At 34.8% G+C, this 13015-nt stretch overlaps 1 protein-coding gene across 2 annotated transcripts in view; it reads right to left on the bottom strand.

Annotated features, from left to right (window-relative positions):
* The window catches only part of ZNF143 (zinc finger protein 143), a 39801-nt gene that overhangs the window by 25361 nt on the left and 1425 nt on the right, over positions 1 to 13015 (bottom strand). The window contains exons 2-7 of one of the 2 annotated variants that reach the window (XM_039863550.1): positions 5010 to 5128; positions 4599 to 4691; positions 3660 to 3743; positions 3067 to 3150; positions 1643 to 1839; positions 879 to 953 (exon numbers count right to left, since the gene is read on the bottom strand). In XM_039863550.1, coding sequence (XP_039719484.1) covers positions 879 to 953; positions 1643 to 1839; positions 3067 to 3150; positions 3660 to 3743; positions 4599 to 4691; positions 5010 to 5121 — 645 coding nt within the window. In that variant the 5' untranslated portion in view covers positions 5122 to 5128. The remainder of the gene's footprint in view (positions 1 to 878; positions 954 to 1642; positions 1840 to 3066; positions 3151 to 3659; positions 3744 to 4598; positions 4692 to 5009; positions 5129 to 13015) is intronic. The other variant, XM_039863551.1, reaches the window with a different exon arrangement.

Below are 13015 nucleotides of genomic sequence, written 5' to 3'. Positions count from 1 at the left end.
TTTAATAGGAGCTAAATATCATAAAACTCTCAGAAGAATGAAAAAACTTTTATGAGCAGTCAACAAAATATTAGAGATAATTTCTGAGAAAATAAGGAGCAGCATTAGAGGAAGAATATGCTACAATAATAACAGAGGCTCCAAGAACACCCACATAAACACAAAAACACATAATTCAAAAGTCTTAAATTATGCAAGTTTTGAATTTTTGAATTATAAATCTCCCAGAATGCATCTGTGACTACTCTGTACTTACTACAAAACTTTTGGAGGCACTGCTGCTCTAGGTTGTTATTTAGGTAAAAGGTAGCCAATAATAGGACCCAGGGTGAGCATTTGAATTAAGGGCAGCCAACCCATGACCATCTGCAGCCCAGGGAGCAGTCTGGCACAAAAAATACAAACAGCTTTGCCCAGTAGGAACAATGATAACTAGCTAGGCTGGATCTTCTCTCTAGGAGTTGAAAAGGAAAGTATGGAGGGACTTAAGAGCAGAAAAAACAAAAAGATATAAAAAGCAAAGCAGTGAGGATTTGTTAATCACAGTAATGACGGAGCTCCAGAAAAAGGAGGCACAAGCTACTACCAACAAGGGCAGTCAGATCGCCAGGTCTCCAAAATTGCCTTGGATTCTAGAACACTAGCTTCATCTGGATTTCTGTGATATCTCCCTTTCTTTACTGACACTTTGCATCCATGTGATGAATCTTGAGACCAAAGGTAGTTTAAGAAAGCTGCTAATACATCTGTGTACTGTTTTTCTGAATTGGCAATATTTTCTTCGAGGTGGTAAGTTCCCTATTCTTGCTTTCATCCATAAAAGAGCTCAGAAATGCTAAGAGAAAGAGATTCTTATATAAAAAAGTAACTTTACACACCTGCATTTTTTTCTCTTGCTCATTTTCTCCAATAATTCCAGTACCTGTTACACTTTCGCTTCCATCAATGGACACCTATAGGAATAAAATAAAGTTTAAAAAAGTTTTACATCTTGATAATTGTTTAGGCTGAATGATAAGTACATGGGGATGCATTATTGTTTACTTTTGTGTATCTTTGAAAATATCCATAATAAAAATTGGAAAATTAAATTAAATTATATGACAGCTATCTATTCAATGCAGGAAAAAAACCCTAGCCCTTTTGATGTAAAACTTGAGACTTTCCTTCACTTTTTCCAATCTCTAATTTTAACTTCTTAATTTATAAGCAGTTTCATCTATTCTTTATTATTTCTCTTATGGCTCTCATCCTCGAATATATCTTTTTGTGACTTACCTGCCATGTACTTCTTCCTGATAAGTTCTTATCCCAACCCCTTATTTTTATTCCAATATTTCTTTCTACACTTCACTTCTTTTAAGATAAATGCTGATATTCTTGATGCTGTCTGATTTTGACTTTTTTTTTTTTAGTGTGGTATTTTTCTTTCTTTTTAAAAAAATTTTATTAAATTTATTGCGGTAACATTGGTTAATGAGATTATATAGGTTTCAATTGTACAACTCTATAATACATCATCTGTATATAGCATTGTGTTTTATTTTGACTTTGAATTGTTAGTTTCTTATTTGATAAAGTATGCTTTTTGTTTTCTTTAATAAAAAATAAAGGATGTTCTTGACATTGTAAAATGATGTACCTTTGCTGCATACTGTTCCAAAGCACTGATGGTGTCAGGGTCGATCGTGGCATCCCCAGTGTGCAGACCTGCCACTGTACCATCGGCCTGAATTGCTAAGATGGTGTCAGACTGTGGGACTTGCACTGCATGGTGGATGTAAGCTGTGGTGCCGTCTTCCAGCTGAACTGCCTGTAATGCGCTCTGGTCATAACTATCTGAGGTTGTGGAAGAGAATGGCAGCGAATTAAAGGCAGTCTTAAGTTTTATTGAGCAATTATATGAGCATGGACTCATGTGCTTTACATTGGTGATTTCATTCAATCCTCACAATTTTGTGAGGCAGGTATATTTACCACCCCCATCGTACAAATGAGAAACTACAGCTTTGGGAAGTCAGTTTTGTTAGGAACTAGGAAATAAAACTAATGATTATGAATCAAAATCAGTATGTTGAGAAACCAGGATCTGAATTCATGTCAGTGTGACTCTAAAGTCCACTTTTATCCTTCTAAATAACTATATCAATATACGATGTTGTGAAATAGTAAATTTATCCAATTACAGTGAACCTATGTTTAACTCTCAGTACTAAAGAAAAATTTCAGAGCTTACTTTTTCTCATCTTTAAACAAATTTATTTACAAACTTCGGTATTCTAAAATTTAAAAAATTTCCCCTTTGGTTTCACAACTAAACAGTCTTTCTGAAACATGTTACGTCATTTTATAATAAAATATTTTATAAAGTAATAACAATAGCTAATATTTATTAAGTATTTACTATGTGACAAGAATTGTTCTAAGTGCTTTACATATGTTTGCACATTCTGTCATCACAACAACCTTATGATGTAGATACTGATCATAATCCTCATTTTACAGATGACGAAACTGAAGCACAGTAAAATTAAGTAATTTGCTTAAAGTCACATAGCTAAAGAAGAGCAGAATGAGATTTGAGCCTGGATAGTATAGCTGTAGAGCTGTGCTCATCACCTCTATGCATTCCACCTCAAACTCCTGGTCCTCCCTACACAAAATTAATAAACATTAACATTTTGCCATATTTGCTTCAGGTACTTTTTAAATTTTTATTTAATTTTAATTAAAGATCAACATGAAGGACCTTGCTAAAGAAGTTATATTTAAGAGGAAGAAAAAAAATCAACAATTAACTTTCACATATTTAATTAAATATTTTAAAAGCAGCCTCTATTTGATGTCTTCCAGTGAACAGGGATTTGCTATTCTGACCTGTTACTAGACAGCTCAAGTTATTAGAAAGTCTTTCCTTAGACTGTGCCAAAAATCTCCCATCTTGTACTGGAGAACAAGCACAATTCTTCTTTTACATGACAGTACTTCAGTAACTAAAGGCGGGTCTTATTTTTCCCACACCTCCATTTATCCCTTATTTTATTTATATTTCTAAAACTATTTTACCTTTGGAAGTATGGTGAATAAATGCTGTAGTTCCATCTTCTAATTGTACTGCTTGACCATCTTCTAGACGTAAACTATCCCCTGCTCGAGAGCAATGCTTACATTTAGATTCCATGTTTTATGATAACTCAGCAACAACAGAGTAAATAAATCATTAGACACATTATAAAACCTACACTTGCTTTATGGGTCCTGAACATTTAAGTAATTTTAGTAAAGCTGCTCTGAATAAGTGTTTTAAGGTAAAAAGATATTAAGCTACTTGTTTTAGGACTATACACCAGGAGATAAGGAAAGTTGAAAGAATGGGTAAAAAAAGAAATGAGAGACTTGTAGGACTGCTCAAATACCAGAAATATTTACTTAGGACTGTTGCACATTTATCTCCAGAAGGTAGTCCAGTAAATAATTATCTTTGAGAGAAAGTCTCGATTAAGTTAAAATGGATTTTAGATGATCTCTTTGACATCTACTGGTCTTCCATTTAGAAGGAGGACTAAAGATCAGGACTAACTGTAAGCATTAAGAGGAACTGGAGGTGGCAAATACTGAAGTATGAAAATCAGAAGGGTAAATAAGTATCAAATACTTACTACTTTTGGGTATGGGTACATGTTGAACATAGGCAGCAGAACCATCTTCCAACTGAATGACCTGGCCATCTATGAGTTTTCCATCTGGAAGAAAACATTTAAACCAATAAATTAGCACAACCAAAAAATTTTAAACTCTACAATTTCAAAATGATTTCAACTATAAAAACATACACTACTTAAGATCATGTTCATCTTGATTCTTCCCTCAATGTTCTGAGGCAATTCAATAACACATCCAGTGATCCTATAGAAAGCAGAAAATCCTCCCTCAGCCATCCTTCCTCCCCTCCAGTTTTCAATTAGACAAGTTCAAGAGGAAGAGTGGCTCATCACAGCAGGCTACATGAGTCGAACCTCTATATACCTTTCAGAGCCATTTAGGAACAGTAACTCTGACCATGGGAGAGCTGAAGCTGGGAAGAATAGACAGATATATCAGTGTATATGAGGCCAGTTGTCATTCTCATCTCTGGGGGCATAAGTCCCTTGACTATGTATATACATGCTCAGTAGGTTTCTATAAAAATAAGGAGTTTGAGAACTAGGCTATTTCTTGGAGCAAATTAAACACTGATTCGGAGACAATGTTATATAAGCAAAACCAAATGTCTTTATTCTTATGCATATTTTGTAAAAACATTAAATAATAACTTGAACCAAAAAAGCAAGGAAGGTCTTATTACAAATAGGTTGGGGACACTCCCTCCTCCCCTCTTCCCCACTAATTTTGATACCCCACGGTATCTTCCAAACATCTCAAAGGGTGTTCTCAAATTATCAAAACAAATTCTAGTTAAACTGAAACTATTTTAAATGACCATATGCAAAACAGCATCTTCAAAAGGGGTTGGTAAGGGATATAGTTGCTAAGTGCTCCAACTCTGAGGTTATGCATTGCTGGTATTAATCAATGGGCTATATATATCAGGCACATACCTTTAGAATTGTGTTGTATATAAGCGGTAGAACCATCTGCAAGTGTTACTGCTTGCAAGCTTACACCTTCCATATTTTCTAAATTGTCACCATCTATTATTAAAAAGACAGTTATTTTCTTTAGTTAATTGTCATACGTGAATGCTGTTTAAATTTTTAAAAATAAAAATTAGGTAAAGGGCAGATTGCTTAGCTTAGTCTCAAATGAAATTTCTTCTAGCATTTATAAAAAATATTTCTCTGCCCTACTGTACCCAGCATCCACACCAAGGTAAAAATGCTCATTGAAAAGCTTAGCTTTGGGTTGCCTTTAGCTAAATCAGGAAGAGGGAAATAAACACAGGGTTGTGAGTTTTCATTTTCCCTTCAGATAAATGATATTTTCAAGCCCATATGATCAAGACTGCTCACCTGCCACAGTCACTGCCTCTGTCAGGCATAGGGTAACATGCTGAGCCTCCATTCCTCCTCCAGGAAACTCTGTCATTCCCTGAGAATCTCGATTTATTTGGGCTAACAACATTTTTTACCTTGAAGAAAAATATAAGCACTTGAGAACAAAGAATGATGCATATGAAATAAAAGCTAGAAAGAATATTTATGAACCATAAAAAATTGCTAAGGAAGTAAACTGTGTTTAAAATAAGCTGAAATTTCACTTAATATGCTGGTTAAGAGTATTAACCCAAAGTCTAAGTTATGTTTTTCATAACTCATCAGTAAAAAATTGAGCACACTGACAAGTCTTGCCTATCAGTTTTGTACCATGTTTAAAATTTCCATAATTAGAGTTCTTTGCATTTAACATGGTTGAAGATTCCCACTTACAATCCATTTGCAGTCTTGTTGATTCGATCTTCAGAAATCTATCCTGAATCTGGCCACTCTTCACAACCTTCACCATTACTTCCCTGATTCAAGCCATTATCATCTCTGACCCACAATACTGCAAAAGCACCTAACTGGCCTCCCTGCTTCTCCTGTGACCTTCCCACAGTCTCCTCTCAACACAGCAGGCAGACTGCCCTTTGTTAGATAAAGCATGTACCTCTTTTGCTCAAAACCTTTTGATGACTTTTCATCAGCGTAAAACCAAAGTCCTTACACTGGCCTATGAAGTCACTGATCTTTGCCCTGGTTTCTGGCTACTCTATGAAGCCACTGATCTTTGCCCTGGTTTCCGGCTACTCTCGATCTCATTCATTCTATTTCAGCCACACTGGTGTCCTTGCTTTTCCTCAAACATACTGGGTGTTCAGTTGTCTCAGGACCTTTATATTTGATATTTCTTCTGCTTGAAACATTCTTTCCAATATTTTCATTTATTATTTCCTCATTTTCTTCAAGTCTTTGTTCAATATCGCTTCAATGAGAGCTTCCTTGTTCATTTCAAACTGTACCTCTCATCCTCCAATCATGATATACCCTAATCCTCTTCCCTCCTTTATATTCCTGCATAGTACTTATTATTTGACATATTACATGTATTTACTTATTTTGTTTGTTTCTTATCTATTTCCCTCTCCACTAAAATGGACACGGATTTTTACCTATTTGCTCACTGCTGACGCAAGTACCTAAAAAGTACTTACTTGGCACACAGAAGACACAGAATAAATGCTGAATAAATGGATGAACAAAGGGCTCTTTTACCAATCACCAGAACAACCCTCTTCCTCCTTTCTCCTACTTCTACGTCTCTTTACCTCTATGGGCCTTGAGTTGTCTCAAACAGGATTTGGGATAACTTAGCTGCCTTGAGCCAGGGAACTGGACCAGAGTATCTAACTCTTGAGGACCTTTCCAGGTCTAAAAATTTGATTTTTAGTGTCAACATTTAAAACTGTAATATGCAGACAGCAGTAATAACTTGTAATTATACTTATTTAGGAGTACTTGGAGATTTTTGTTTTAGAAACTCTATAAACTGTACCTTCTTTGGGCTAAAGCCAGGGACTATGGTTTAGATTTACAAAAAGGAATCAGAACTGTGATAAAAGTCGGCCAGGGGTTGACTTTTCAGGGATTCTTGAAAGATTCATAGAGCAGACTGAAACTTCAATACTTTCTTCCTACCTCTGAGGGTTAATAGAGATGTCTCAAAGTAACACTGGTACTCTGCTGTTAAGATGCCTGATGAGTACTGAACTGGGACATGCTAATTTTCAGAACAAGTACTGTCTCTATATAATAGAAATAAATTAAGATAAGAAACTGGAGGGGAAAACACCTATAAAGATGAAGCAAGTATTGCATGATGTTAAAAAAAATCTAAGGTTTGACTGTAACTCAAGCCTTTGTCCTTTTCATTCAATTATTTATAAATCTCCAAATAACTACAATATATAGCATTGACATGTAACTGACATGTCTGCAATAAATAAAAGTTGTCTATTGTCTGAAAACCTGTCAACTGTAAAATTTATATAGGAAGGTTTCACAGCACCTATAGTTTCAATTCTAATAGAAAAAAATCTACCTAACTGAAAGATAAAGAGACAACCATTTTCTAGACACAAATTGCTGGCAGATACATGGGGGAGTGAAGGGAGAAAGGACTTGGAAGAGTTCAAATGGGTACTACAATTACCAAGGATAATAAGTAATGGCAGATATACAGCCCATCTTATTTTTACAGTTCTCAAAAAGATTCTATGATACAATTAATGCCTTTGTTAAAAAATGATCAAATGGAGAAAATCTGATAGCAAAGAAAAGGAATAAACAAGCCAGAGATCAAACACTCTAGAGTCATTCGCACCATATCCATCATCATTTCTTGATCATTTTGTCACCAACATCTTCAGGTTGTGTGAAATGAGCATGTAAGATACACACAACATCTTTGGAAAGGGCCACCTTGTGAAAGGCAGTCAATTTCATGTGGTTTGATCATGAATCAGACAGAGGAGGCTGTCCTGAAGCACTATAGAAATCTCCAATGAAGACATAATATGTCTTCAGAAATAAAGTTCCTGCCTTTCTGGAAGGTGATGATGTATGTCAGCATAAGAAAAAAAATAAAAAAACTACTACAGAAATGTAGCAAATGTTATATCCAGAATATATAGAAAACTTCTACAACTCAACAACAAAAACCAAAATGATGTGGATTCTACTAACTTCTCTAGTAGGGTGGATAACCACCCTGGTTTGCCTAAGACTGAAGAGGTTCCAGGGACATGGGACTTTCAGTTTTGTTTTTTGTTTTGTTTTGTTTTGTTTGGGTAGGGTATGGGGTGCACCTTGTTTTAAAACTGAGATAGTCTTGGGCAAATCAAGACAAGTTGATCACTATCCTTCAGTCTTGTTCTAGCCACAACCTGCTCACATCCTACACTCTTAACAATATTGGTTAAAATTCTAGTAATTAATGATACTGATATCATTTAATAATACTAATATCATTTAATGATATTGACATATTAAATAAAAATGATAATGGTGATAACTAACCCTTGATGCCAAGCATTAAGGTTAATTCATTTAATCCTTTTAGCAATTCTATGAATTAAGTAACATTTCATTGTAATTTTGCAGATAAAGAAAATGATCAGAAATGTTAAATGTTCTTAACTCCACAACATAATTAAATAAGAAAGTCTGCCTTCTAACCATTTAGCTCAATGTGAGCTACTGGATTATTTGCCCCTCCCAGACAGCCCCATGTGTCTCTTGCATCTGGGCCTCTAAACATTACTATTTACATCATTTAGAATACTCCTCCTCCTCTCTTTACTTGGCTAAATGTCTGGTTTCAGAGTCCACCAGAAAATTTTATCTGAACTTCCCAAATTGGATCTGAACGCTTTAGATGTATTTCCCATAATACTCTGTCTATACCGTTATCATAACACTTATCACAGTACACTACCCATTCTTTACCAGAGTGGGCAGTATATCAATATTACCTAGTTACTAGATTGTTTAAGGAGGATGTTCCTATAGGTAGATTACAAAGTATGGGTTATACCTAGGAATGCTTATAAGAGGTAATATAACATTATAGTTAAGAATGAGGGCTCTGGAGCCAGACAGCCTGCTTCAAAATCTCATTTTTCCACATATTATCTATGTGACCACAGTTTCCCTATCTGTAAAAGGAGGGTACTTAACAGAGCTATTGTGAAGATAAATATAGATACTTTAGAACAGCACCTGGCATTACATATATGTTTGCTATCAGTAGTTTTAAGCTAAATGAGAAGAGATTATACAGCTCATGTCTCTATCTTATTCACTATTTTCTCCTACTACTAGGTTTTTGAGGTGGAGGCTGGAATAGATGACATTCTTAATCTCCCAGGATTAATATTACTGGCTCAAAAAATTTGAGCATTTTTATGGCTATGACAATTTGCTGCCATTACTTTTATGAAGTGTGCTAACTGCACTGCCACCAGCAACATGAGCATGCTCCTTTTACCACATCTTTACTGGCGCTGGATATTACATTAGGTCTGTCTGTTATAAGAACAGATGAATGATTAGTCAAAAAGATTAAAGAAGGGAAGCATAAAAATGACATAGACCTTAAATATTTTACATATGTAAACATACATTCATTTGCTAGTTTTTGATAGAAAGCCAAGGCCTTTACTCTGAGAATTAGTCCGTGGATCTGTTCAGCATTGCCTTTTTGCAAAAATCACTAGCACGATGCATTCCAGTTGGGGTTACTTTAAAAAACAGCAAGAACTTAAAATCCTTGCAAAGGGATTTTAAGATAGAATCCTTCCAGATTTAAACATTTCTACCTCCTCTCATCTTTCATAGTTATACTACTTACAGGACTAAGTCCAATTCCTTAGTCTGACATTCAGGCTACTCTTCAATCTGGCCCCTACTGACCATTCTAATTTCATCTCCTATTATTCTCCTTCAGATCTTTACCTTTACCATGGTCAAACTACTTTAAAATATATATATGTGTGTTTTTTGAATAAATATCCATGACCGATATTCTTAGTAGTATATATATGTATAGATACATGTATGTGTGTGCACACAAATACCAGATAATGTGCATGCTTTTAGGGATATAGAGAGGTAAAAAAGAAGTGGTCCTTGCTTTTTAAGAAACTCATTCTATGGTGACAGACAAGTGAAAACAGATAACTAAAACACAACGTGGTGACTTTTGGTCAAGATGGTTAAGTAGGTAAATGCTGTGCTCGCCTCCTCCCACAACTACATCAAAATTACAACTAAATTATTGAACCACCCTGGAGAACTACCTAAAGACTAGCTAAACAGAAATCTTTTAACTAAGGACATAAAGAAGAAACCATGTCAAGATTGAAAAAAAAAAAAAATGATTAGGACAACTTGGCACTAGCTATCAAAATTTTAAACACAAGTCTTAAACCAAGTAATTCTTTTGGGAACTTATTAAACAGATACTCTCAAATGTGCAAAGTTAATTGTGGTATTATTTATAATAGCAAAAAATAGTACAATCTAAAAGTCCATCAATAGGGACAGGTTAAGTAAATTACAGAATATCCATAAATGAAATAAGCAGACATTAAAAAGAATAGATCTATATGAAATATGTCCAAGATATACTGTAAGTGGGACAAAGCAAACTGCAGAAGAGTTTATATGGTATCAATGCATTCATGTTTTTAATAAAACTGTATATAAATATCTGCATAGGCTTGTATATACACTTAAAAATGCACATGGTAACCTCCCAGAAATGGGACTAGGAGATGAGAGTGGAGTGAGGAAAGGACTTTTAATTTTTACCATATACCTTCTGTGAGTTAAAAAACTTTTTAACCATTTATTTTGTTCATGGTTTTAAAAAATAAAATTAGTTACTTTAAAAATGTTACTATAAACAAAAGTCTTAATAGAGTGAGGAGCACCTAACTTTGCCTTAGGGATGCAGAGACAGGACCCATGAATTTGGGCATAAAAAGATAAGTAAGCATTTCCTAAAGATCGGAAGAAGAGAGAGGGCAGTCCAGGCGCAGGAAAGTTTTTGTTGCTGGCTCTTCCAAAGTGCTAAGCCCCTCACTACCCAGATCTCAGTCCAGTTATCATTTGAATCCTACAGTATTTGCTGTTATTTGGCTTGTAGCCCAGGTCACTATGAATTACTAATCATGTTTTTATTATCATAGACTTCATCTGCATGTGGATTTATAATTTGCCAGATGCTATATGTTTGAATTCTGCTCAGTTCCCGGGCAATTAACCAGCTCCTGAGCTTCCATTTCCTCTTTAGAAAAAATGGGAGAACACCTTCTTGACAAGGCTGTTGCAAGAGTTAAATGAAATAATGTACGTAAAGCCCTTAAACTCAAGATGTTTTCTTTCTACAGGTGAAGAAAGTGAGATTTCTAGAACCTTGTTTTTGACTGAAAGGCTTCTGATTCCTGTTCCTAGTCCTTTAACTCCTACATCCAGTCTGCTCAATTAGACTATAAGCCATCTAAGATATGTACTGTGTCCCATGGGTCTTTGAATTTCTGACTCCTAAGATTGTATGTTCAATAAAGATCTAATGAGTTTAATGGCAGTTTGTACTTGCTATATACACATAATACCTCATGTTGCAGTGCTTTACAATTGTCCTCCATTATCTAAATCCAGCCATGCTGACCTAGTTCCTAGTATACATCTAACTTTTCTTGCTTTTGCACATAGTTAGGTGTCACCTCTTACCTGAAATGGCCATTCTACCACCGTCTCCTTATTTTCTATCACAGAACTCTATATCCTGCACAGGAGAATTTCACTTATCAGAATTTCTAAATGAACTCTAAGTTCCATGATGGCAGGGCCCTCATCTGTCTTATTAACCCTGGAATTTCTAGTGCCTACAAGAATGCCTGACACATGGGACATGATTACTAAATATTTGTTGAACAAATGAATTTGAATGAGGTCATGGCTTGTTAACTGCCTGAGATAGGATTAAAGATTAGGTCTTCTTTTATTCCAATGCTCTTTTCAATGGGTCTCATTTTTTATAATATGCTACTGTATTATGTGTATATAGCAAGTACAAATTGCCATTAAGTGATTCCAACTTCTTGTGACCATTACTTCATACTATATAAATCTTTATTTTCAATACAAGGCTAAATGAATTCATCATTATTTTACTTAAAGATGTGTACAAATAGCACAATAACATCCATGCTATGACATATTATGTACAGTATTCGAAATACTATATCATTCTAGGTACTACAGACATTTGATATTTTAAAAGTAAAAAAGGTGAGTACTTAGTAAATTACTGAATAACTCAGTTGAGAGACTGAGCTTCTGAGCCAGTCATAAGTTCAAGTTCCAGCTTTGCCATGTAATACCTGGCCAAGTTACTCTATAAGCTTCAGGTGACTCATCTGCAAAAGAAGGACAATAACTCCAGTATTTGACTTAGGTTTGTAGTTAAGATAATAAGTTTATGTATATATGTAAAACAGTAAGTCATTTAATTTACTGCCTAGCCATAGTTAGGTGCCGAATAAAGTGGTGTTTTAAGTACAAAATAAATGCAGTTAGTTAAATGCCTGTGTCTACACATTAATGGACAAGTTACTTTCATGGGGTGCAAAATTCTCACTGTGACAGTTTTAAAATGGGATTAGATTTATGAGAAAGTATGGAAAAAAGTTCATCATTGTTTTTAAAATCTTTCCTATGAAGGAGAGGGTGATTTCTCTGTCTAAAGTCATCTTAAAAACAAAATCATTTTGATTTACAGTACAATTAAGTTTAAAACACTGTCTTACAAATTAAGCACAGAAAGGAGCAATGACACGTGGAACCCAACTTTTAAAAACTCACTATGGTCTGAAATAAAGTCAGGAGCAAAAAGACTTAGAACTAGGTAAAACCTCAGATTAATATAAAAACTAGATAAAAACTTCAAAGTTAAGTAATTATGAAAACCTCAGGACTCAGAAGTTCTCACAAGTTCATAAGCTACGTATATATTATAAATAATAATAACAGCTAAAGTAATAGTAGAGGTACGATTCCTCAATCTAGCTAGATCATCCAGCTAGGTGAAATGGTGCAGCCACTTGGAAAACAGTTTGAGTTACTCACAGGTGGACCATATTTATCATATGACCAAGAAATTCAACTTCTATGTATACACACCTACGATAAATGAAAACATATGCCCAACAAACAAAAACTTGTACGTAAATGTTTACAGCAGCTTTACACGTAACAGACAAAAGATGGAAACAAACCAAATGTCCATTAACAGATGATGGATAAATAAAGCATGTTATGTCCATACATAAAATATTTGGCAACAGAAAGGAATGAAGTACTGACATGCTATAACATGAACGTTGCAAATATTACATTAAAATGGAAGAAGCCAGTCACAAAAGCCCACATACTGTGTGATTCCATTCATATGAAACACTCGGAATAGGCAA

Source organism: Pteropus medius, unplaced genomic scaffold, assembly GCF_902729225.1.
Source record: "Pteropus medius unplaced genomic scaffold, Ma_sr-lr_union100, whole genome shotgun sequence".
NCBI lineage: Eukaryota > Metazoa > Chordata > Mammalia > Chiroptera > Pteropodidae > Pteropus > Pteropus medius.
This window is presented reverse-complemented; position numbering and strand designations above follow the sequence as displayed.